At 44.2% G+C, this 25,154-nt stretch overlaps 1 protein-coding gene across 1 annotated transcript in view; it reads right to left on the bottom strand.

Moving 5' to 3' along the window:
• Positions 1-479: 479 nt before the first annotated feature.
• The window catches only part of GPR78 (G protein-coupled receptor 78), a 75,559-nt gene continuing 50,884 nt past the window's right edge, over positions 480-25,154 (bottom strand). The window contains exon 3 of the mRNA XM_063951518.1: positions 480-1,919. Within this exon, the coding sequence (XP_063807588.1) occupies positions 1,682-1,919 (238 nt within the window). The 3' untranslated portion in view covers positions 480-1,681. The remainder of the gene's footprint in view (positions 1,920-25,154) is intronic.

The raw sequence follows: 25,154 nt of genomic DNA, 5'->3' as shown, positions 1-25,154 counted from the left end.
CTGCAGAGTCATCCGCACTCTCCCGCCCGTTTGGGAGCTTTGTTATAATCCCCATGGTCCTTACGGAGTTCCCAGCATCCACTAGGACGTTAGAGAAAATAAGAATTTACTCACCGGTAATTCTATTTCTCGTAGTCCGTAGTGGATGCTGGGCGCCCATCCCAAGTGCGGTTTATCTGCAATACTTGTACATAGTTATTGTTAACTAAATCGGGTTATTGTTGAGCCATCTGTTGAGAGGCTCTATTGTTTCATACTGTTAACTGTGTTTCATATCACGAGTTGTACGGTGTGATTGGTGTGGCTGGTATGAGTCTTACCCGGGATTCAAAATCCTTCCTTATTGTGTACGCTCGTCCGGGCACAGTACCTAACTGAGGCTTGGAGGAGGGTCATAGTGGGAGGAGCCAGTGCACACCAGGTAGTCTAAGATCTTTCTAGAGTGCCCAGCCTCCTTCGGAGCCCGCTATTCCCCATGGTCCTTACGGAGTTCCCAGCATCCACTACGGACTACGAGAAATAGAATTACCGGTGAGTAAATTCTTATTTTCCGCAAACGATTAATGCCAGACAACAATAAGGGGCACTGTATGCAGCAAGGGAAGAAAATGCAACGTGCTCTAGAACATATGACAAAGACGGAGGATGAATCACTTAGATGACTGCCTGAGGGGAGCAGGGTGAGGTTGTATGTTCTCTCGGCCTGATTTAGATATTTACATAACTCTGATATTTATGTAAATCTCTGATTAATGGTATGCAGATGCATAGGAGCTGCACTGCACAAGTGCAGATCAGGTCCTGCAGTGTTGCTTGCAGTGCCCCAAATTGACATGCCGCTAGCATTTGGGGGCAGCAGTGGGGTGTGTTTGAGAAATTGGGGTGTTGGACCATTTTCTGGGTGCGCCGAAGCCAGTGGCCGCTTCCTTGGATGCAGCTTCGCTGACTCCAGCAGCCTGATTTAACCAGACATCCTGAGTAACTTTAGGGTTACTCAGATGTCCGATGTTCATGCAGATGATTCGATGCTGCATCTTCAGAAGCAGCAGTGGATCACAGAAGCTGCCAGCAGATCACAGAAGCTGGCAGCAGATCACAGAAGCCGGCAGCAGATCACAGAAGCAGCAGCGGATCACAGAAGCAGCAGCGGATCACAGATGCAGCAGCGGATCACAGAGTCTGGCAGTGGGTGTCTTTTTACTTAAGATGACTCCTGCCGCTTTTGCATAAATTTGCGCAGCGGCTGCGTACAAAGACGCAGCAGCTGTGCTATTAGTGTCGGCCTCTGAAGCAGCCCCTCTACCCTTAATGTTGTACTAATCATTGGCTACAATTGTAGTGGCTAAACATTGCTGCTGGATAGCGTTGTTAGTCTGAACGAATCATGCTGAATCAATATATTTGAGAAAGCTACATGATCAGCTAGAATATTAGCCTACACATTGTGGAAGCATCTGTCTGGGCTACACCAGCATCCAGCCTATCAATGTGCTAGGAACCAGTGACATCAGCGTCTTTGTGAGTTACAAGGTTTGTAGTGAAGACACTGGCCAAGCTGTCATCAATATACTGCCAGCCAACAACACAGATGTACAGTATACACTGCTCCAAGCTGATTGCATTCACTTTGATTGATTTGGGACATTATTATTGAGCATTGTATCGGCGATGGGACATCTCCTTAACCTGCTCTGTGCAAACAGTAGTCATTTTCCGTATCCAGAGAGCTGTTGTAGCCTGAGGACGGATACAGTTCTCTCTTCAATATCCTGTTGACGATGTTGAGAAGGACCTTTCTGTACTGCTGGCGCAGGAGCGAGTATACAAAAGGGTCACTGGCAGCTTTACTGTACGCCAGGCACTTGCTTGCGATACCCCAGTAGTTGTTGATCTTCACATAAGGAAGAAGTTCTATTAACCTAGAAACGATACAGAACAAGGAGATCAGCATGAGGAGTTACATTGAGGCTTATGTACTGTCAGGTTATAGACAAACAATATGGACATTATCCGATCATTAGTCCTTCTATCTATGCGCAGTTACATATACAGTACTCAGACATGAGAGGGACTTTTTATTTGCACTCTTTAAAAAAACACAAATAGAATACCAGAAGGTGACAGTATTTCAATGTTACTTATCTGTTGGTCACTTAAAAAGCAACAGCCTTCGCTAACATGTATTTAGTGGTATATATAACACAGCTGTGTACACATATACCTATCCCCCAAATCGCCCCAAATAGTCCCATTTCGCATGCCACAGACATTTCAATTCAGACAGGCCATGCAACTTTTTCTTGAAATAAATGATGTGTCTTAGCAGAGGCGTCACCGGGTGTAGTGATACCTGGTGCGCACCTTTGATCTCGTGGCGTGCTCGCGGCAAAAACGGTCTGTGGCCATAAATAAAGGGGGTGTGGTCTCTCGGGGATCGGCACTCCGGGGGCGTGCATGCTGAGCTGTACTTGGCTGCCCCCGGAGCCTGTCTACCAGCGCTGTCGGCTCCTCTTATATGACAGGAGTCGGGTGCTATAGGCGACTTTCACACTGCAGCACCCGGCTCTGTCACTGTGGAGGAGCCCACATTTTGGAGTCAGACCCGGGTGCAGACTGCACCCCCTGCACCCGCCTTGTGAGGCCTCTGTGTCTTAGGGCCTAATTCAGACCTGATCGCTCCTCTGCAAATTTTCAGAGGTTTGCGATCGGATAGTCGCCGTCCAGACAGAGTGAAAATCCGCCCCGTGCAAGTCCGCGTGCGCCGTGTGAAAAGCTTTGCACACACCAGTCAGCTGCAAATCCGTTCACAACTCACTCACCATCTAATGTTTTTTTCCCAGTCTGTGCAGTCTGTGTAGCCCAGACTGCACAGTATATTCTGTATACTGTATACTCTGTATATTCTGTATACTGAGCATTTCATGTTGGGACTGTATTGTATACTGAGCACATGATATGGGGCTGGACTGTATACTGAGCACATCATATGGGGGCTGTACTATATACTGAGCACATGATATGGGGGCTATGCTGTATACTGAGCACATGATATGGGGGCTGTACTGTATACTGAGCACATGATATGGGGTTTATTCTGTAAGCTGAGAACATGATATGGGGGTTATTCTGTATACTGAGCACATGATATGGGACTGTACTGTATACTGAGGACATGATATGGGACTGTACTGTATACTGAGGACACGATATGGGGGTTATTTTGTATACTGAGCACATGATATGGGACTGTACTGTATACTGAGGACATAATATGGGACTGTACTGTATATTGAGGACATTATATGGGACTGTACTGTATACTGAGGACATGATATGGGGGTTATTCTGTATACGGAGCACATGATATGGGACTGTACTATATACTGATGACATTATATGGGGGTTATTCTGTATACTGAGCACATGATATGGGGGCTGTACTGTATACTGAGCACATGATATGGGGGGCTGTACTGTATACTGGGCACATGATATGGGGTTTATTCTGTAAGCTGAGAACATGATATGGGGGTTATTCTGTATACTGAGCACATGATATGGGACTGTACTGTATACTGAGGACATGATATGGGATTGTACTGTATACTGAGGACACGATATGGGGGTTATTTTGTATACTGAGCATATGATATGGGACTGTACTGTATACTGAGGACATAATATGGGACTGTACTGTATATTGAGGACATTATATGGGACTGTACTGTATACTGAGGACATGATATGGGGGTTATTCTGTATACGGAGCACATGATATGGGACTGTACTATATACTGATGACATTATATGGGGGTTATTCTGTATACTGAGCACATGATATGGGGGCTGTACTGTATACTGAGCACATGATATGGGGGCTGTACTGTATACTGGGCACATGATATGGGGGCTGTACTATATACAGAAGACATAAAATGGCTCTGTACAGTATAATGAGGACATGATATGGGGGAAGTACTGTATACTGAGCACATGATAGGGTAGTTATTCTGATTACTGAGCATATGAAATGGGAGCAGTATGGTACACTGAGCATATGATGTGAGTGTACTATATATAAAGAATATGATATGAGATCTACTGAGTACATGATATGGAGGCTGTACTCTATACTGAGCACATTATATGACAGGTGTACTTTATAACAGGCACATGATATGGAGGCTGTACTATATACTCAGCACATGATATGGAGGCTGTACTCTATACTGAGCACATTATATGACAGGTGTACTTTATAACAAGCACATGATATGGAGGCTGTACTATATACTGAGCACATGATATGGGCACTATACTATATACTGGTGACAATATGAGTCTGTACTTAGCATTTCATAGTACTACCACATTGTATATGCATGCCAGGGGGATATTTGTGTACTATCTAACACTAATGATGATATTGATGATGATGATGAGGATGTTGATGATGTCATTTGTGTAAATCAGGCACCAGTGGCAGCAGTTTTTGACCGTAATAAAAAGAAAGCCATTGTGATGCCTGGGCATATGACTGAAAAAGCCACCTCTTGGGAGTGGAATTATTTTGACCCAAATCCTGACAACATTTGTGAAGGCATCTGCTCCATTTGTGAGGCCAAAGTTAGTAGAGGTAAGGACGTTAACAATCTAAGCACCTCCTCCATGTGACATCATTGCGGCGAGTTCATGAAATGAATTTTACAAAATTATAATAATTTGTAATTAACACCCTCATCATCAACCTTCTCATTAGTGATAGGAGATCGTCCTTCCATAAAATGTGTTTGTGGTTGAAGTGCTTGGTTTGTTAAACTGTGCATGTACTTTTTAATATCTAACATAAAAGTGGGTGGGAGGGCCCAAGAACAGTTCCATCTTGCACCAGTTTTCTTTTCATAATGGGCTTTATTTTTGAGGGGTATTGGGCATAGTCTTTGTGTATAGACATTTTAATTGGTTATAGCTCAATACAGGTGAATAATATTATGAGCTGTGAGGTGGTCAAAATTGCCTGGAAATTACTGGAAATTAATGTTATTGAGGTTACTAATACTGTAGGAACAAAAACAGGCCAAAATGACATAATTTTAGCAGTTTTTGGCATTGTTTTAAAAAAAATACAAATCCAAAACCAAAACCAGAAAACGGGTGTGGTTTTGTCAAATTAGAACCAAAACACGAAATTATTACAGATCTAAAACTAAAACACAGGTGTCGGCGCACATCTCTAATTGAAAGTACTGGAAACAGGAACAAATACTTAAAATACCAGCTGGGTAAATGGCATTGCAGCGCTATAGCCATGTTTTCAAGACAAAAAGCCGCAAACAACATTTAACACTCGAGTTAGCTAATCAATATGCTAAGTCTATAATTAAATAAATCCTTACAAGCTTAGGCTTTAGAATCACAATAAATTGATATCTTTAGAAAAAAATGAATGCTCATTTAAAAAAAAATATGGCACGCAAAGTAAAATATATAGTTTCAACAAAGGCGATACTTTCATCCAGATTTAACTAAATTCTGATGTTTGGAATTAGATTTAAATATAGAGATATACAGATACTAAACAGGTTGGAACTAAACTGAGAAAAACAGATGTTTAAGATTCATTTTAGGTAAATTTGCTCCAGGTTCCTTAATGCGTGCAAAACATTATGTTCGGCAATGTGTACTGTGGCACATGGCCACCTTCAGTATGACCATACTTGTTGCCACCTTGCTGTCACATCATTAGGCCCTGCCCCCGCACAGGAAAAATGCAGCTATTGACAGGTTCACAGGGAGGGGCGGGGTTAAATGATTAGATTTGCGTCATTAAGCCCTGCCTCTCCATATGGCACCACGATTCCAGTATTTATCTCCCTATCTTGCCCACATCACCAGGAAGCGGGCGGTATGCAGGAGATGTCTACTCTTCCGGGGATGTGGGGAACTACGCAAAGAATCAGGAGTCTCCCGCAATCCAGGATAGTAGGCAAGCATGAATATGACTCTCACACTGTAACTATGGTTTAGGCATCAACATTATTTGTCTAGATGGCTTCAACCTACTGTACAGTATATATTCATTTTTATGGACATTCTTGCCAACATGTATGTTTGGCTCACAGAAAGTAAGTGATTAAATAAATGTATTCTTCCACGATTGGCAATCTGATTCACATGTATGGGATTACTCCTTAAAACACCAGTCTACATTTGAAGAAATATAACTCTTAGGAGGATGTCTTGATGTCTTCATTATGGGTCTGATTTAGAGGTGGATGCTGTTTCAAAGTGTTCGCAGTTTGCCGATGGTTGCAGAACTGCGCATGCATTGGAGATGCAGTGTACAAAACCCTCCATACAGCTGTGATGGAGGCCACAGCATGACGTGCTACTGGCATTTAGGGATGGCAATGGGGAGAGTTCCAGAAAACAGGGGGGTGTTGGCCCCATTTTCTAAGCAGGTCGAAACCAGTGGCTGCATCCTCAGACACAGCTTCATTGACCCTGGCAGCGCAGTTTTGCAGGATATCCTGAGTAACCCTACTAGCAGAGACGTGCAGGCAGTGAGGTAAATAACTCAGGAGGCACTGGCTAGTACCAGAGTTGGATTTACACACAATATATGAGCCAAAGGGTTCATGTGGGCATTATACACAGGTGCAGCAGTAGAAAATCATGGAAATTTGGTGGGTTTTGATCAGAGATGTGCAGAAAAGATAGGCAGGGGAGGGAGGCACTGCCTCACCTGCCATAGACTTTTTACTCCAAAGTTTTCACTATAAAAATGATTAGAATAATACAAAAAAGATACTTCTAGTATATTCTGTGTATTTTTCATATACTTTATACAGTCAAAACTCTGGTGCAAAGGTTAGTATGACAGGAAAGGCTCTGCCTCACCTGTCTCTCAGCAAACAGGCTCAGAAGAAAAACATTAATACCATCATTATTTAGTGTCGAAAACGACATAACATTTTTATTGCAATTTTTTTTTTATCTTACATGAATTATGACAACAAACAAAGGAACTGTCAGTATCCAATCCAGTCAGCATAGGGCAGAAGGATCCTCAGTTAGGATAAGGCAGAGGCATCTGCCTTATGCTAACTGGATTGTTCTAGATCAGTGGTTCTCAAACTCGGTCCTCAGGACCCCACACAGTGCACGTTTTGCAGGTAACCCAGCAGGTGCACAGGTGTATTAATTAACAACTGACACATTTTAAAAGGTCCACAGGTGGAGTTAATTATGTAACTTGTGATTCTATGAGGAGACCTGCAAAACATGCACCGTGTGGGGTCCTGAGGACCGAGTTTGAGAACCTGTGTTCTAGATCTTAAACCTATTGGGCTTGAACGTAAGGCCAGCTGAACATCAGAGAAGAGTAACAGAAAGCGTGGTACAGCTGTCCTTTGACATCTTTATTGGTGCACACTGGTGCCGGCCACCATTACTATGATGTAACTGCAATGATTCGCAGCAGTGTGTAAAAAAAGAAATATTTTTTTTAAAAAGAGAGAAAAACTTTCCTAGCCAGGCCGTGCCACCGCGTTAATAATATAAGTGCTGTGTGAGCCGTAGTGTGAAGTTCTCATTTGTGAAAAAACAACTGAAAAAAAGTTGTTTTTGTTTTTAAAAGTTGTGTGTGTTCAATAATGCTCAGTAGGTGAAGTGCGCTGTGTTAATAATATAAGCGCTGTGTGAGTCACAGTGTGAAGTTATCTTTTGTGAAAAGAAACAGAAAAAAGTTGTTTTTGTTTTGTAAAACTTTTGTGTGTTCAATAAAGCTCAGTAGGTGCTGTGCCAATGCGTTAATAATATAAGCGATGTGAGTCGATATTGAGCAGCAACCAAGTACGCGAGCTGCGGCTGCTGCCAGGAAAAAAACAAACCTTTTCACAGAGACCCACAGGTCCACTCAATGCACCAGAATGACACAACATTTTGACATCTGGTCAGGTCTCAAAGAATTGCCCAGTATTAGTGACACCTCTACTGTGACTCAATATGATACGATAACCATCCATAAAATGGAGGAGGATTATTTTAAGGATCGTGTACAAATGAGCATGTCACACAGTACTTTTGACTACTGGGAGAAAAATAATGCTATTTGGAGCCCATTGTACAAACTTGCTTTGGTGTACTTAAGCTCCACACCCTCCAGTGTGTACTCAGAAAGAGTTTTCAGCACAGCAGGGAACCTTATCAGTGGTCGGCGTAGGAGGCTACTTCCTCAAAATGTGGAAAAGAGGATGATCATGAAAATGAACTACAAATTCCATGAGGAAGACCTTCCCCACCAATTACTGTACGTCAAATTAGAAAGACTTCTGTAATGGTGGATTTCAGCCGGGATGAGTTAATACAGTATTGTGTGATGATGTTAACACTGATGAGGATGATAATGACAACATCTTCCCACTGTAGTAACAATAATACACTGTTTGTTAGCTGCCTTAAGCCCATTGGTAGCTTGTTTGTGGGGGCCCAAAGAAACCAAGAACTTCAGCTACAAATGTGTCAGTCCCTGTCATTGAAGTGCTTGATTTGTTAAACTGTGCATGTCCTTTTTAGTATCCAACATAATGGTGGGTGGGAGGTCCCCAGGACAATTCCATCTTGCACCACTTTTCTGCCACTGCTATGTGGCAATGTTTCATAGATGTGCTATAAACTTCTGTGTGTTTGTGTGGCTGCTCTGTCGCTTAGTAATCAGCCAGCTCGCTGCAGACTTTGGCCAATATTGGTGAAAACAATAGTCTGAGCTGTGAGGTGGTCAAAATTGACTGGAAATTAATGTTATTGAGGTTAAAAAGATTGTAGGAACAAAAACAGGCCTAAATTACATGATATCATATTAGCCAAAACACATGGTGGTGGTTTTATCAAATTAGAATCAAATCACAAAATTAATACAGTACCAAAACCAAACACACAAGGGTCAGTGCGCTTTTCTACATATAATCAGGCCCATGGGTGTGGGGTGTGTGGGGGGGGGGGGAAAGGGGGTTGGGGTTGATCCGTACCAGTGGTCAAATAATGCTGGCAGCAATCACAATATCGCAATCAATGATTCAATGAGAGAAGAGAATGGGATTTAGCAGGGTTCCACTGAGGAAGATATACTTTTATTTAATTTATACTTTCCTCTGAGCGTATAGTTGCTGACTCTCTAGCTGCCCCCTCCGGGGCAGCCAGGTCTACTCTGAGGAGTGCGGTGCAGGGGGCGTGATGTTACTAAGGGGGCTGTGCAGGGGTGAGGCTGAATGATGGCATCATTGTAGCCACTATACCGCAAGTGGGCGGCTGGGCATCGGGTGGAGGCTGTGTCCAGGAGACTTGCCCATTCTTTGAAATGGCCGGGAGCTCCACCTGGTTTTTGGAAGCCACCTGGCCATTCAGGGAGAGTTGGCAAGTATGATAGTGTATTATAGGGATCTATTACTGACGGAGTATGATATAATTACCATTTAGTAATATACATGTACTGTATTGTAGTAATAGTGGCTGAGGAACTTCAGACTTACAGAGTTTTAAAAGTGAAAAAGTTGCCCAAAGCAACCAATCAGCTACTGTCATTTATCTACAGTCTTTGAAATGACAGAAGCTGATGGAACAGTAACTTCTCCGCTTTATCTCTTGACAAAACTTGATACATACCCCTATTGTGTTTAAATCATATTATTATAAACATTGTTCATACTTTATGGACATAAAAAAAAACCTGTTAAATACAGTTCTATATGAATAGATGGGTGTGATACATTAACCCAGTGGTCACAGGACCGACACCAGCATTTTGACAATGAAAATGCTGACAGGGGATGGGGTAATTATTTTATCCATCCCCTGTCTCCTTCCCTAACCTGCCTGGGGTGGCGACTAGGGCTAAGACTTCGGGGGTGGCAGAGACAACTAACCCCCCCCCCCCCCCCCCGACCCACCCACCCAGTGCCTAACCCTAACTACCCAAGGCCCCAACCCTAACAACCACACCAATACTTACCTGCGGGAGGTCGGCACTGGGATTCCGAGTGTTCCGGCACCAGGATTCCGAGTGGCTAACTGGATTCCAAATAGATAATTAGATGTGTTTTCCATTATCGCTTGCTTATGGTCAAAAAGGTATAATAAACTGGTTTAAGAAACAGAAGTAAAATGTATAAAGATAAATATAAAATATAGAAGAATTAATGAAAATCAAGAACATGTAACATAAATGTAAAAAAAATAAAGATTAACATATTCATAAAATTGTTGTTGGCATTGGACTGAATATTTAAAGGTATAGTATGTGAAACTTGATTTTCGGTAATAATCCTCAATTCATGTTTATTGTATAGATTGGTATTCCCATCGATACATTAACAAGAAGAGTTTTTTTGTTGTCTATAATATGTTTTCAAGATGGCCATACATCAAAGTAGTTTTTCAGGTTAAAAAAAAAACATTTTGTTTCTGATTTTGAAATGGCTGTTGCATAGATTTCTCCTTTCCAATTGTTGTTACATACAACAAAATTTTAAGTCTTCGGTATTTACAAAGTGGTGGCTCTTGTAATCCATGGTTTCCCTGTGGGCAAGGGCATAGCTACAATAGGTGCAGGGGATGCGGCTGCTACGGGGCCCGGGCCATCTTTGGGGCCCGAGCCCAACACTTCCCCTGCACCTAACTGCTGAACCCCTGCCAGGGGCAGATTGGTCACATTGGTCACACATGCCTACTTTGATGCCACAGTCAGTAGCAGCCGAACCCCCCACCCATGTCCTTGATGCTGCCGTCGGAACCCCCGCGACCACTGACTGCTGACCTACCCACGACCTCCCCCGTTACATTGCAGCCACAGGCAGCTTCCAGTCCATGCGTGTAGCTCCACCCCACCCAGGCACAAACTTTCTATGGGGCTTATCTGTCTTAGGCATCTTCTGGCCGTCCGGGTGATGGGCCATACTGCTACTCTGAGTCTTCCCTCCTTCATCCCCGATTCCTGACAGCTGCAGGCACAGCCCGTAGGTAAGCTACAGTATTTTGCCTCCAGCTCCCAGCCTGCAGTATGCATTCTATCTCCCACCTACCGCTCCTGTAGCCAGTCCCCAAACCTCCACTCCCATAATCAGCCTGCAGACACCTCCTGTAGTCAGTGTACCTTTAGCCAGCCTCCATCCCCCTCCCCATAGTGTGTTGCTCTGTAGCCAGCCTCCAAACCCCCTACACATAGTGTGCTCCCCTGTAGCCAGCCTCCAAACCCCCTCCCCATAGCGTGATCCCCTGTAGCCAGCCTCCATCCCCCCTCCCCATAGTGTACTCCCCTGTAATCAGCCTCCATCCCCCCTCCCCGTAGTGTGCTCCCCTGTAGCCAGCCTCCATACCCCTCCCCATAGTGTACTCCCCTGTAACCAGCCTCCATCCCCCCCTCCCCGTAGTGTGCTCCTCCCTCTGTAGCCAGCCTCCATAACCCCTCCCCATAGTGTGCTCCCCTGTTGCCAGCCTACACCAGGGGGATCTTTAAATAGTCAGGGGGCGGGACAGGGGGCGAGTGAATAGTCCGGGGGGGCGGGGGGGAACGTGCCTCTGAGCAGTCAGGGGGCCCATAGAGATGATGCTATGGGGCCCCCATTGGCATAGCTACGCCCCTGCCTGTGGGTTAGGGATGAAACTGTAAAATAGTTCTCACAGTCATTGTAATGCGCGCTGGGCTTTACACTGACTGCGAGTATTGCTTTCCTTTTCTTTTTTTTTTTTTAAATAATCTTTCTTTTAATAAAATTTTAATATATAAGTAAAATTCTGAGTTGCGCCTGTGTTTAAAGATACCTACTTTGTGCATCTTCAGATTACTGCAATCATGCTTGATGCATCTTTAGAAGCAACCACTGGTTGTACCATCAAAACGTGCACCAGCTCCACACTGTGTGTGACTGTGAACCACACCCTTAATTTCTTCAGTTATGTTTTCGTAAAAAAAAATTCCGTAACTAGTGTCTAATATTTTCTTAAATCATTTACTTTTATCCTGTGCTCCTTGATCCTCTCCTAGTGAAACAAACATTTCCTATACAAGAAACTATAAAAATAATCCTATTTCTTTGTACATTACAATTAGAAATCACTGTTCTCTTTATAGTACTCAAATACCTGTCTATTCTTTCTTACAACAGCATCTTCTGTATTCAACTGAAAAAAAAACCCCCATGGAACTGAAATATAAACCTCTCCTTCTATGAACCGAAAAACAGACACACATGCAGTAGTCATTGTAAACCAAACTTTATCAAAGCATATAACGTTACAAATGGGAAGAATATATAAAAACGCTTATAAAGGAACTGATGGTTGGGATCAGGACACTCCGTCAGACATAAACAGTATGAGCATTATGTTCTATGTGACTCACTCATTCTCAACATTCAGCTTTATTGTGCTGTCAAATCTCTTATTTTCAGTTTTCACCTTTATACTTGTGAATAAATAAAATAGATACACTCAACACGTCATCCAAATTGTTTGTTTTATAGATGTTATTTTTCCCCGCATCTGCTACATCATTCCATATATACAGAGGTGTAGCTGGGTGCCATGGTGCCCAGAACAAGGGTATGTTTTGGCGCCCCCTCCCCTGTACTGAATTGGGGGCCTGCCCAACATGTGGTGGCATGCTCTATTTGAAAAGAAAAAATATATAACAATTCTAAATTGTTCACAGGGCCGTTTCTAGACCTTGCAGAGCTCAGGGTGAAAGTTACCCCTGGGCACCCCCCCCCCCCTCCCTTCCCCCACCAAATTTAAAACCGGGACAGTGAGTCCCCAGGCACGCAACAAATATATAGGGTCGTGGCTTCATGGGGAAGGGATGTGACTACAGAATAGTGCCATTCTCATTACAATGCACAGTCGTCTCCGTTAATTACATTATACCACACAGTAGAGACGCGTATACATGTTACACCACAGAAGAGCTGTTTATACATGTTAGGCCACAGTAGAGCCCCTTATACACATTATGCCACACAGTAGATGTGCTTATATACGTTACACCACAGTAGAGCCGCTTATACATGTTACACCACAGTAGAGTCGCTTATACATGTTACACCACAGTAGAGTCGCTTATACATGTTGCACCACAGAAGAGCCATTTATACATGTTATGTTGCAGCTTGTAATGCAAATAGAGGTGCTGCAGCAGCAGCTGGGGCATAGTGAAGTGCTGCAGCATCAATGTAGAGAGAGATGCTGTAGCAGCCGGGGCAGAGAGGGGTGCTGCAACAGCTGGGGCACAGAGAGGTCTGTAGCAGCCGAGGCAGAAAGAAGTGGTGCAGCAGCCATGGCAGAAAGAGGTGCTGCAGCAGCCGGGGCAGAGAGAGGTGTTACAGCATCCGGGGCAGAGAGAGGTGCTGCAGCAGTGAAGGCTGCAGGACAAAAGTAGCCCGGCTGCAAAGCTACAGGCATACAGTGAGACATGTAAAGAGGGTGGGCAGAGCTACGGCATGTGCAGGATGCCAGTGTCTCCTGCTGTCACCACTGGCCTGACCTGTTCCCCACCTAGTCTCTGAGACCGAGTCAGTGTGCGCCCCATCTGCACTATCTAACTTTTTTGGCGCCCGGAGCTTGTGCTCCACTTGAGCCACCCTCGCTACACCTCTGCATATATACCATGCTCACATATAACACTTGATGTAGTATATTATACCCATCCATAAACACGTTACAGCAGTGTATGTACACGGACCTTTATGTACTTGCTTCCCACACTGATCTTTAGTCATTTGTACCCCGTGCTATTTAAAGGGATGTAGTCGAAACGTTAACAATAATCTTGACATTCATAATGTTGACACCACAATGTCAGCAGTTATGATGTCGATGTTGTTAAAATGTCAACAGGCAGCATGTTGATATTCTCAGAACAACGACATTAGGGTTAGGCTGGAGGTGGAAGGGTTAGGAGTAGGCTGCGGGGGAGGGTAAGGTTAGGCTGCAAAAGCCAGAGGAGCTGCTGCAGACGCCAGGAGCAGGTAAAGCACTGCTGGGCTACCAGGACAAAATGTCGACATTCTCACATGTTGACATTTTATCACTGCCCACATGATGAATGGTAAACATTGACAATATGACCACGTTGACATTATAATGAATATGTCATTATCCTTAAGGGTATATATAAAAACAAGTGATATGATCAGGGGCGGATTTAGGGTTCATGGCACCCCTAGGCACAACAGTAACGGCTGCCCCCCTCTGCCTAATTTTATTATTTACATTGAATAGTTATACGCCTTTATTTGATTATTGCCAATAAAAAAGCCATTTTAAAGTGCCGCCCCCAAAAAGTGCTGCCCCTAGGCATATGCATCATGTGCCTAATGGGAAATTCACAACTGGATATAATATAGAAGAGGGTAAAGTGTAGTGTATTACCTCCTTGGTATGTCATAACAAAATAACCTTCTTCTTCTTCTACTGATTACGATTCTTATTTTTATAGAGTAAATCAGCCAGTGAATGAACCTTTTAGTTTTAAAGTATTAACACAAGCTTTAATTTACTCAGATAATAATTACAAGTTATGCTTTGAAGCCTTCTTGTGTTAGGTGGATTCTGATTGGATCCTGAAGTCACATGACTAGGCTGCAAATTGATTTCTGATTCTGGTTTCTAATGTAATGCCTGATTTGTACTAAACGCTTTATAAAATAACAATATACAGTGTTTATACCTCAATGCTTTTGGATGAAGGCTTTATAAGGGTTATAATTTGAATCTCTGAGTTGAAAAACTATATGGATGGCCTTGGATAAGGTAAGATGCGGTATGTCACGCTTGGCGTAAGTTGGGGTTCTGACAATCGAGTATTGGCTGAAGGGACAGCTACCTGCGAGGAGAGTAAACAAGGTGGCTGAATGTAATTCCTCCTCATGGGGTGGAAGCCAAACTAAGTGTTAACATTGGCCGAAGGGCATAAAGAAAAGGAGGACTTCGTAGGAAGATATCTGTAGTTTTAATGAATAATCAGGCTGTACACGAATATTGGAGAAATAGAAGACACTGGAACAATTAGAGTCTATGGTTAAATGACTTGAAGAGTGAAGCTGAAGAACTCCGGTAAAGAAGAACTGAAGACTGTGTTTTATGATTAAACGACGAGGCTGAAGTACTTGGACTTTGAAGAAATGTAGATGTGGTTTGTGATTGAAAGATGAGGCTGAAGAACTTGGACCTTAAAGAAATGAAGACTGGTTTGTGATTGAAAGATGAGGCTGAAGAACTTGGACTTTGAAGAAATAAAGACTGTGGTTTGTGATTGAAAGACAAGGCTGAAGAACTTGGACTTTGAAGAAATGAAGACGTCTGTGGGAACCGCCGTTAGCACCTGGAGCTCCTCTCTGACCTGGGACCCCGTGCGCGGTTCCATGAGTGGCAACGGACTTAGACAGCAGGACTGCAGCAGCATTTAGGTAACTGATGGATGAGAGCAACCAGGACCAGGGAACCAAAGTAACCTGGGAGCACAGAGCTGGAGAACCTTTCACAAGGAGGTAACTTGAAGCACTGGCACTCTCCCTCTGAGCCAGCCCCCTTTTGTAAGGGGAGAACACGCAGGATTGGCTGGACACAGAATGGGAACTTCATTGGTAATACTCTGGTCTCCAACATGGCTGCCCCCAGCACAGGAGACATACTTAGCTGTTAGCACACAGCTTTAGCCAGCTTCTGTCTCTGACACACTATACTGTGTCACCACTAGAGGACCTTACCGCAGCGATCCCCGCCACAGCACCCGGCTCTCCAGCTCCTTGGCCCCCGGCCCTTGGCAGCCGCATATCCGTCCAGGAGGACCCGCTGCCAGCAGCTCCCTACCGCTGCAGCCGGGCCAACCAGCGGGACGGTAACCTGTGGGAGCACCCGCCGGAGGTAAGGCTCCGGAGCCTGACAGGGTTGTTCGTTTACTGGATGGTATCATCAGGCTTTTTTCAGTAAATGAACAAATTATTATTTTATTGGGTTTTTACAGATTATTGTTGTTTATTACTAAAAAATAAAGGCCAATTTAGGTTAATTTCTACCAAATAAAAAACCAAAAACTAAATAACAATATTTTTTATGTAGCCAGTAATTGAACATAGTTCATTGAGTTTAATCACTTGTTAATATCTGTTCATTTACTGGGTTGTATTTTCCCAGAGTTTTTAAATTCTAATAGTCCTATTTATCTATTACAAACAGATGGATTTTGGGGACCAATATTTGGCCAAAGTGGTTTAGGTACAGTGAAAAAGGTCTGTCTGCTGCTTTGGAGGCTGTTATCAGTGGTACTCTCAGGGGTCAAACCTATTACCCACAAATGTTGTGATGTGCCGTTACTGTGGCATTTAAACGCTTGCAATGCCACCTGATCTTGCACCCTCTGAAGGCTGGTTTCGGGCTTATTTCACACCAAAGTGCTCGTAGCCCTATGGGGAAATGAGCACCTTGGTGCAATTCAGGCCGCCATAAAATGCAGCCGCTGCCGCGATAATTCGCATCAGTATTATCATAGCGGCTGATAGGATCGACCCCTAAATCTGGGCAAGTTAAGTCAAGAATTCAGCATTCCAAAAAGCACTCTACACAATAAATATATAGGAAAGGTGCCTGATGTTAGAAATATGGGGCCGCAACCAATACCTCTTCCTGAAGAAGAAGCCAGACTAGAAATCTGGATTCTAAATAAAGTCAAACTTGGATTTCCAATGCACCCAGATGAAGTTAAAGATTCAGAACAAGGAATTTTTAAAAGTGCAAATAAAGAAAATCCATTTACTGATGACCATCCAGGTGATAAGTGGTTGTCATTATTTTTAAAAAGAAGACCGCTGTTGCAAAAAGAAATACAGAAATAAAATTTTAAATTCAGTGCAGCGGTTATAAAACAAGCCATCCAAAATTGGTTTCAATAAGTTAGTGATTAAATGAAGAAGGCTGTACAGACATTTTTTTGGACGGTAGTCATATTTTAATACTGATGAAACAGTAATAATGATTTGTCCAAAAACTGGAAAAATGTTGGTGCCCAAAGATTACAAAAACTCTTGCAATGAGATTGCAAGTGGAATGGAAAAGGAATACATAATAGTCTTGTGTAATGTTCTGCAGCTAAAAGTACTGTGCCACCAATGGTGGTACTTGCATTTCAGCATTTTCCATGCTCTAGCTCTATACTCGATGACTATGGGGTTGGCCGCAGTGATATTGATTGGATGGTGTTAGCAACTTTCTATGACTGTATTGCAAACCTTTTTTTTTCAAATTGAAAGTTCCCTGTTTGGTTATTTTTAGGTGGTCATTAATTGCACTTCAATGAAGAACTTTAAAACTTTTGTATTAATAAAAGAATACTCTTAGTTTGTCTTTTACCCAATGCAACACATTTTACAGCCCTGTGATGTGTCAATGTTCAGACCACTTAAGGTCCAATGGAAAAGACTTTAAGAGCATTTAAGCAATAGACCTGTATGTCTATAACAAAAAAACAAGTTAATAACACTTTTTAAAGATTTGTTTACTCCTGAAACAATTCGAAATGGCTTCAAGGCTTGAGTGACTGTTTCCATGGTACTGAAGCAGTTGACTTAGCAAAGTGTATCTCACAAAGGTGACATGAACTATTTAAGGATAAGGATGTATCAGAGCTACCTAGATCTATTCCTTCTTAAGATTATGAGGCAGCACAGAAACTTATAGAAAGTGAAATGAGCCCTGATCATCTATTATAGTTTCAAAATTTTAGAAGCAACAGTTCCTGCAGTACTTAGATTCTAAAAGGTCTATTTACTAAGCCTTGTATGGAGATAAAGTGGACAGAGATAAAGTACCAGCCAATCGGCTCCTGTCATTTTTCAAACCCAGTCTGTGACATGGCAGTTAGGAGCTGATTGGCTGGTTATTTGTCTCCATCCACTTTATCTCCATCCAAAGCTTAGTAAATAGACCACTAAGTCTGTATCATGTGTGGCTAAAGTGCAAGCAGCATAAACAAATGGAGACAGTCAGATATCAGCCATGAAAAAAAACTGGAACCTCAACCAAGTACCTCAACTGCTAATAGTACTATCAGCCTCAATGTTGTGGAGGATGCCAGTCAAGGCATTTCATCAGGACTACCAAATACAGAAAAAGTGGCAGACCTTTGAAAAAGCTGCCACTTGAGTGCAGCGAAACGCGTCAACCTGTTGGGACCCCTGCCAGGAAACTGCATTTGAAAGTCCGGACCATCCCCTACAAACTTCCAGCATACGACTCCAACTGGAGGGTGTTTGTATTTTTGGCTGAACTGTTGAATTCTGCCCACTGCACTGCATGAGGAGCTCACCATTTACCATCTTGGAGCACCATACCCTCTAGCGGCAAAGCCTTACAACTGGCTATATACACACCTCCTCTAATCTACAAATTGCTGGACTCATTCATCATTGGGGAACAAATCTGGAACGGACTTCCTTATTTCAACACTGTTTCCATTCCTGGCTCATTGGGTAACCCTGGTTTACTTATTACATTATGTATATCTTTTAATGCTCATTGGAACATACCATTAATGGTCCATATTTTTATACTGAAGTGAATTCACTTTTAACATTAAAATCTTTATTATCAGATGTTATTGTTGTTATATGTAGAAATTTAGCGCAGCCTACCCCTCTTTTTGTTTACATATTTTGGGAGTGACTCCCCGTTGTTTATGGTTGCTGCTCGGCATAGCACCCCATATCTAAGCGCCCGAGAACCTTGGGTTATTCCTCTTCTCCACACATTTCTGCACCTATCCTGTTTTTTATTGTCAAATTCCATCTATTAATACAATCTTTAAAAAGTAGATATAGTAATGATAATGTTACATACCTCAAAATTGAATTTACAGTATGTATCTGCTAAGGGATGTAGTTGGGATCCCGACGCTCGGGATCCCGGCAGTCAGAATACCGACACTGGAATACCGGCACCTGTCAGAATACGAAGCCGGCATCCCGGCAGGCGGTATCCCAAATGTAAGTATCCCAGGGAGGATAGAGTTAGGCTGCAGGGGGCAAGTTACTATAGGTTTAGGCTGCAGGAAAGAAGGGTTAGGCTGCGGGGAGGGAGGTTAGGGTTAGGCTGTGGGGAGGGGAGGTTAGGGTTAGGTTGCAGGGAGGGGAGGTTACGGTTAGGCTGTGGGGAGGGGAGGTTAGGGTTAGGCTGTGGGGAGGGGAGGTTAGGGTTAGGCTGCGGGGAGGGATGGTTAGGGTTAGGCTGCGGGGAGGGAGGGTTAGGGTTAGGCTGTGGGGAGGGGAGGTTAGGGTTAGGCTGCGGGAACCAAGGGTTAGGTTTAGACTGCAGGGAGGGTTAGGGGGAGGGAAAGGATTAGGTTTAGCTGCCTTCTGCACCCCTGTCGGCATTTCAAAGTCAGAATGCTGGGGTTGGTATTATGACCGACGGCATCCTGACTGCCAGGATCCCGTACCCAATCCTCTGCTACATTCACCATCCTTTTAAACAAGAGAATGTTATTAACTGTTCATTCACTGGCTGATTAACCCTTATTTTTATCATTGCTTTCTCCTTATATATAATTGAGTAGTACAGTAATAGGCCTGATTCAGATTTGTACGCTATTTGTGATGCAAAAATATACTAATGCCGCAGGGGGTTGTCTGAAGACAAAAGGTGCCCACTGCCGGCATTGTAGATACGAGCCCTGCATCCAAATATGCATAATCAGATCACCACCGGTCAGTCATTGGCCATGTGAGTAAGCCTAAGCTTACTCAGCATTATGGAAAGGGTGGATGAGCTGTTTGTGAAGACGATTATATTGTGGCTGCTTGGTTCAAAGGTTCAATAAAATGAACATGTTGTGGATTAGCAGAAGCATGAGAATATACAAACCCTTGTCCATGTAGCTCAGATTCACACACATACACACACACACACACACACACACACACACACACACACACACACACACACACACACACACTCTCTCTTTAGCATTTACAAATACACAAAATCAAGTTTCACGCCAATCTTTGGGCTGTGGACTTTTAATCAGGAAAATCTGCTATGGTTGGAGAACCGTCTAACAAAAAACATGTATATATGTAAATGGCTAGCCAAGAAAATACCAATAGTCATCACGTTTGTTTACAAAAACATGCAGTCTACTGTTGAGCATTCCACCTGCCCAGCCACATGATATGCACTAATCCGAGTACGAGTAATAACATACGTACAGCATTGTAAAACTCAATATTAACTAATCAAGTCTCACATTTCAAATTAACATCAGTATTTTAAGCACATGATTTGCTCATGATTAGGACTGCAAATACATTGGGTGGGCCTGGGTGCTGAGGGTGTGGGGCTACTGGAAGGGCATGACTACCCCCTTCATTGTATATATAAGCCACGAAGCCCCGTTGGGTGCATTAGGGTACTTCACTGCAGTGTCACAGGGTGGCATAGTTACACCTCCCTTACACTCCCAAACCACAACAGAGTCCCTGCTGATCAGGGCCATAAACCATAGGGGTGTGTGAATGTTGCCGCAGCACAAAGTGGAGAGCCCTGTAGGTGGCTCTGCCGCTCACCCAGGCATCTGGATAGCAGGGTGGATGGAATGGCACCCTGCAGCCAGAATCACTACTACAGAAAATCCTTTGGCTGCTCCAGATGTGCACATTGCAGCTCTTACAGACCCATGGAGCATCCTGAGAATGGCGCGAGCAGTGCTGTAATTCCCAGCGCTGACAATATCATGGGGGAGTGGCCAGCACAGGGTGCAGTAAAGCCCTGCTATGGCGCTGCTGCTACAGTATCTTACGTTTGTGTCCACCATCATCTTACCAGGTTCCGGGTGTGAATACATTGCTATTGTTCGTACCTGCCTGCAACCTGTTAGCGTACACACAATGCATTCCCTATGGGAAGCGGGTGCTTATGCAGCTCCTGCACACAGCCACGGACACACTGTCTGCAGCAAAGACACAGATAATTGCGTGTCAGATGAGCATGGCCACATCTGTACAACAGTTGTGATCAGAGGTAGTCCATTGTGCAGAGTTCCACCAATACAACTGTACTTCCAGTTTTGCTTTGTCATTTTGAGCAGAACTGAGATGATGAAGATCCATTCATGTCTGCTGTGTGCAGGGGTGTCAAAGGGTGGGGTAGGGGGTTTGCCGGATTGGCTCAATGGGGCCCTGGGTCAGTTGCAGAAAGGAAAAACCTTCTGTAGCTTATAATGCACATGCTGTATAAAAAGGTAACAGATGAAATGACATTTCAGCTGTCACATACGTGTCTACTAACAAGTACTTCTTGAATTGACCCAGTTCAGGGACTATGTGATGAACATGGCAGCATGCAGTGCCAGTAACCAGTGACAATACAATTATTATTGATTATCAGAGTAGACAGAGGTGTTATTATTATTCATGTAGTTAATTATGGCTTGAATATTGCAGTGGTCTAACTAAAAGTCTCTGAGGTCAGGTGAGAGGTTTCATGCTATACTGCTTTGCTAAGAGTCCGGACTTTTTCCCCTGACTGCCGACACAGTCGGAAGACGTATCTTACTCCTCAATGGTCGCCTGATATGTAGGGCAATGGTGGGTGCTTTAAGGTGCTCAAGAAAAACTGCAGTGGTCTAGAGAAGTGTTTCTCAAACTTGGTTCTCATGGAACCGTAACAGAACTGGCATATTTATAATGGGTGCAGTGTGTGCAGTCACATGGTTCCCCGGGGTCCAGGGGGGCCACACCGCACACCCATTATTTTGAAAACTTACCCTCCGGTGTCCCACGGTGCAGCAGCAGCAGCGCTGCAGAAATCAATGGTGCAGCGCCTTTTTCCAGATGATCCACGCATGTGCTGTTGACTCTGGGACAGCGCTAGGGTCCCCTGGAGACCCTAGTGTTCAGAAATAAAGCGCTGCTGGCTAGAGAGGAGGGGGCCAAGAACAGGGGGCATGGCGGGGTTGTGATCGCTGCAGCTGCGTGACGTCACAGGCAGCCGCCGTGATCGGGAACATGGTGGTGGGCCTCCTGCGGGTGCAGCAAAGCTACGCCGACAGGAGGCATCCCTAATTTCTGCTTCATCAAGGGGGGGAGGCGGCAGTAAGCATGCTGGGCGGCCTTGCCCTGCGATGGGCGGCCCCCAGCATACGATCCAAAGTATTGCATTACTGAATCGGGCCCGAAATGCATAGTGTAAAGATTGTAGGACCCACTCTGAGAACTCACAGCTGGAAAGTCGTGTCCCTAATTCAAGGGTGAAAAGTATTTACTCAGATGTGGAGTACCTTGAGATAAACTACAGTCTGTCTGGGATTACATTCAGAGACAGAAGGATTTGAGTAAGCCTACATCCACAAAAGATCTGTGGTTAGTTCTCCAAGATGTTTGGAAGAACTTCCCTGCCGAGTTCCTTCAAGTACTTTGTGCAAGTGTACCTAGAAAAAATGATGCTGTTTTGCAGGCAAAGGGTGGTCACAGCAAAGATTGATTTGATTTAGATTTTTCTACTGTTCATTCACTTTGTATTTTGTTAATTGCTGAAAATAAACTATTTTTGAAAGCATTCTTACTTTGCAGCATTTTTTCCACACCTGCCTAAAACTATATATCATAGTAATAGGAATATAACTGTTCAATGGTTCTTTTCCTCTTCACTCTCACAAAATCAGTGGATCCCCAGACAATGTAATATATTAGTTCTCATTAATGTGTGGTTGGTCAATGATAAAATACCTATCTGTAAGGTTACAAGACAAACCAAGGAAATCTGGACAATTTTGCAGCTCTGGATCATTATAGCTCATTCACATGTCTGCAGCCGTTACTATAAATACACATTACTCTGCAAGCGCAGTTTTTAGAAATAGGGAAAAACAAACGTGGAACATTATCCCGTAATGGAAACATGATACCGGCAAATCTGGAACAAAGAGAATATGGTCCTGACCTCCTATGTCACGCTGGCCTTTTGTAGGTCACAATATCCCTCAGATGTCTTTACTGTAAAAAGCCTATTAGGTCTGGGTAAGCTCTGGTTGTGAAGACAAAATATTTCTAGGTACTTAAAAAATCAAAAATACTTCAAGTAGAATTTAGTTCTGGTCGGCACATGGGGAGTCAGTCCGACCCGTTGGTTGTCGCAGCAGTGTGAACGGGTGAGGACTGCGCCTGCACGGCGGCCGCAATGCGCACGCGCGTCATTGCCCAGTGACAGCCGTTGCTGGGCCACAACCAGAAGAAAGAAGAAAGTGATCGCTAGCGCGATCGCAAGAAGATTGACAGCGGGAAGGCGTTCCCGAGGCAGATACTCACCGTTTTCCGGGAGTGGTGAGTCCAACGCAGGCGTGTCCAGGCGTTTGGAAGGCGGATGTCTGACGTCAATTCTGGGACCTGCATCGCTGGATCGGTTGCACAGGGTAAATAACTCTTACCCTGGTCTTGTTTACAGGACTCTTTTTTTGCATAGCAGGGCTGCACAAGCGATCGCAGCCTTGCTATGCAGAAATACACTCCCCCATAGGCGGTGTCTAGTTGATTGCATGGGCAGCAAAAAGTTGCTAGGTGCAATCAACTCGGAATGACCCCCCATGAAGCAGTTGTCAACGGTGACAGACCAGCCAGTCTGTTTGGATCTCCTGTTCTGTACTGCCACGTCGCCATGGCAACTGGGAGGCAAGTGTTAGCGAAGTTCCTGAGCGCAGCTGATACTCCGGTCCGGGTTTTTACTGTGTAGTGGTTACAGGCTCTGTGCACGGCAGGGAATCCGGCGCTGGTTTTGTGCTCACAGTCTGTGAGGTCTGAGTGGCGTGGACAGCACCTGCTATATAAACCATCCTCTCAGGCTAGGCAAATGCTGCTGAATCTTTGTTTGTTAGTCAGTTCCAGAGAGTTAGCTAGTACTGTGTGACTTTGTATTTACTTGTTGCTTACTGCGAATAGGCCTTGGGATTCGGTACTTTATTCTGCCAATCCGGACCTAGCAGTAAGACTGGAGTCAGTTGTTTAACCTGCTGGGGTTCTTTTGCTATTCTGTGAACCCAGCAGGTTTGCGGCTGTACTCTCAGACCTGCTTGCTTAATCCTCCCTCACTGTGCAGGGCGTCCAGGTGTCAGTTTAGTGGCAGTAAGCTGAACCTGTGCCCTGCAAGTGGGGGTTAGGATTGTGGATACTCTCCTTGTGTCTATATTTCTATCTCTGACCAAGGAGTTTATTCCCACACCCGTTGGTAACCCTTTGTGGTTTTTCCTGTTGCTCTTAGCAACATCATTTTGGGTGCTCCACATGTTAAATCACTACATCTCGCTTCGCATCCCTCTCTGTTCATACACCGGTATACTCCTGTTAGAACTGGTGTGCGTAACATATTCAGCAGCCCTACTCCTGTTGAAATTTTGTGGGAATATGGAGCATACCCCTCAAAATACTTTGCAACAGGTGGTCGATCAGGTGCAGGTCCTGACTCGACAATTTAATGAGATGTCCATTAAAATGAACACCCCGCAGGCCGCTAGCGGAGCTCCCGCAGCAGCAGTGGCAAGTTTAGGGGTTAAGGAGCCGAAAGTAAATCTCTCGGATCGTTTTTCTGGAGATCGCTCGCAGTTCTTTTGTTTCAAGGAGAGCTGTAAGCTATATTTCAGGCTTAGACCCCAGTCTTCTGGGTCGGAGATTCAGCGGGTGGGCATGGTGATTTCCTTGCTACAAGGAGACCCACAGGTCTGGGCATATGGGTTACAGCCTGACTGTCCGTCGCTTAAAAGTGTTGATGCTTTTTTTACGGCACTGGGCATTTTGTATGATGACCCTGACAAGATGGCTTCAGCCGAGGCTCAGATTACGGTCCTAAAGCAAGGGCGACGGCCAGCTGAGGTTTATAGTACGGAGTTTCGGAGGTTGGCTCATGATACCCAGTGGAATGACCCAGCCCTGAGAAACCAGTACCGAAGGGGCCTTTCTGACCAGATAAAGGACCATCTCGTACAATATCCCTCGCCTGATAGCTTAGATCAGCTCATGCAGTTATCCATCCGGGTGGATAGACGGCTGAGAGAGCGTAGGCTTGAAAGGGAGACCGCAGTTTCCTTTTTTCCCAAGGGAACCTCAGACTCTGAGGAATATTCCGAG

Source organism: Pseudophryne corroboree, chromosome 1 (genome assembly GCF_028390025.1).
Source record: "Pseudophryne corroboree isolate aPseCor3 chromosome 1, aPseCor3.hap2, whole genome shotgun sequence".
In the NCBI taxonomy this organism is placed as follows: Eukaryota; Metazoa; Chordata; class Amphibia; order Anura; family Myobatrachidae; genus Pseudophryne; species Pseudophryne corroboree.
The sequence above is the reverse complement of the archived record's forward strand: the minus strand, read 5'-3'. Positions and strand labels throughout refer to the sequence as shown.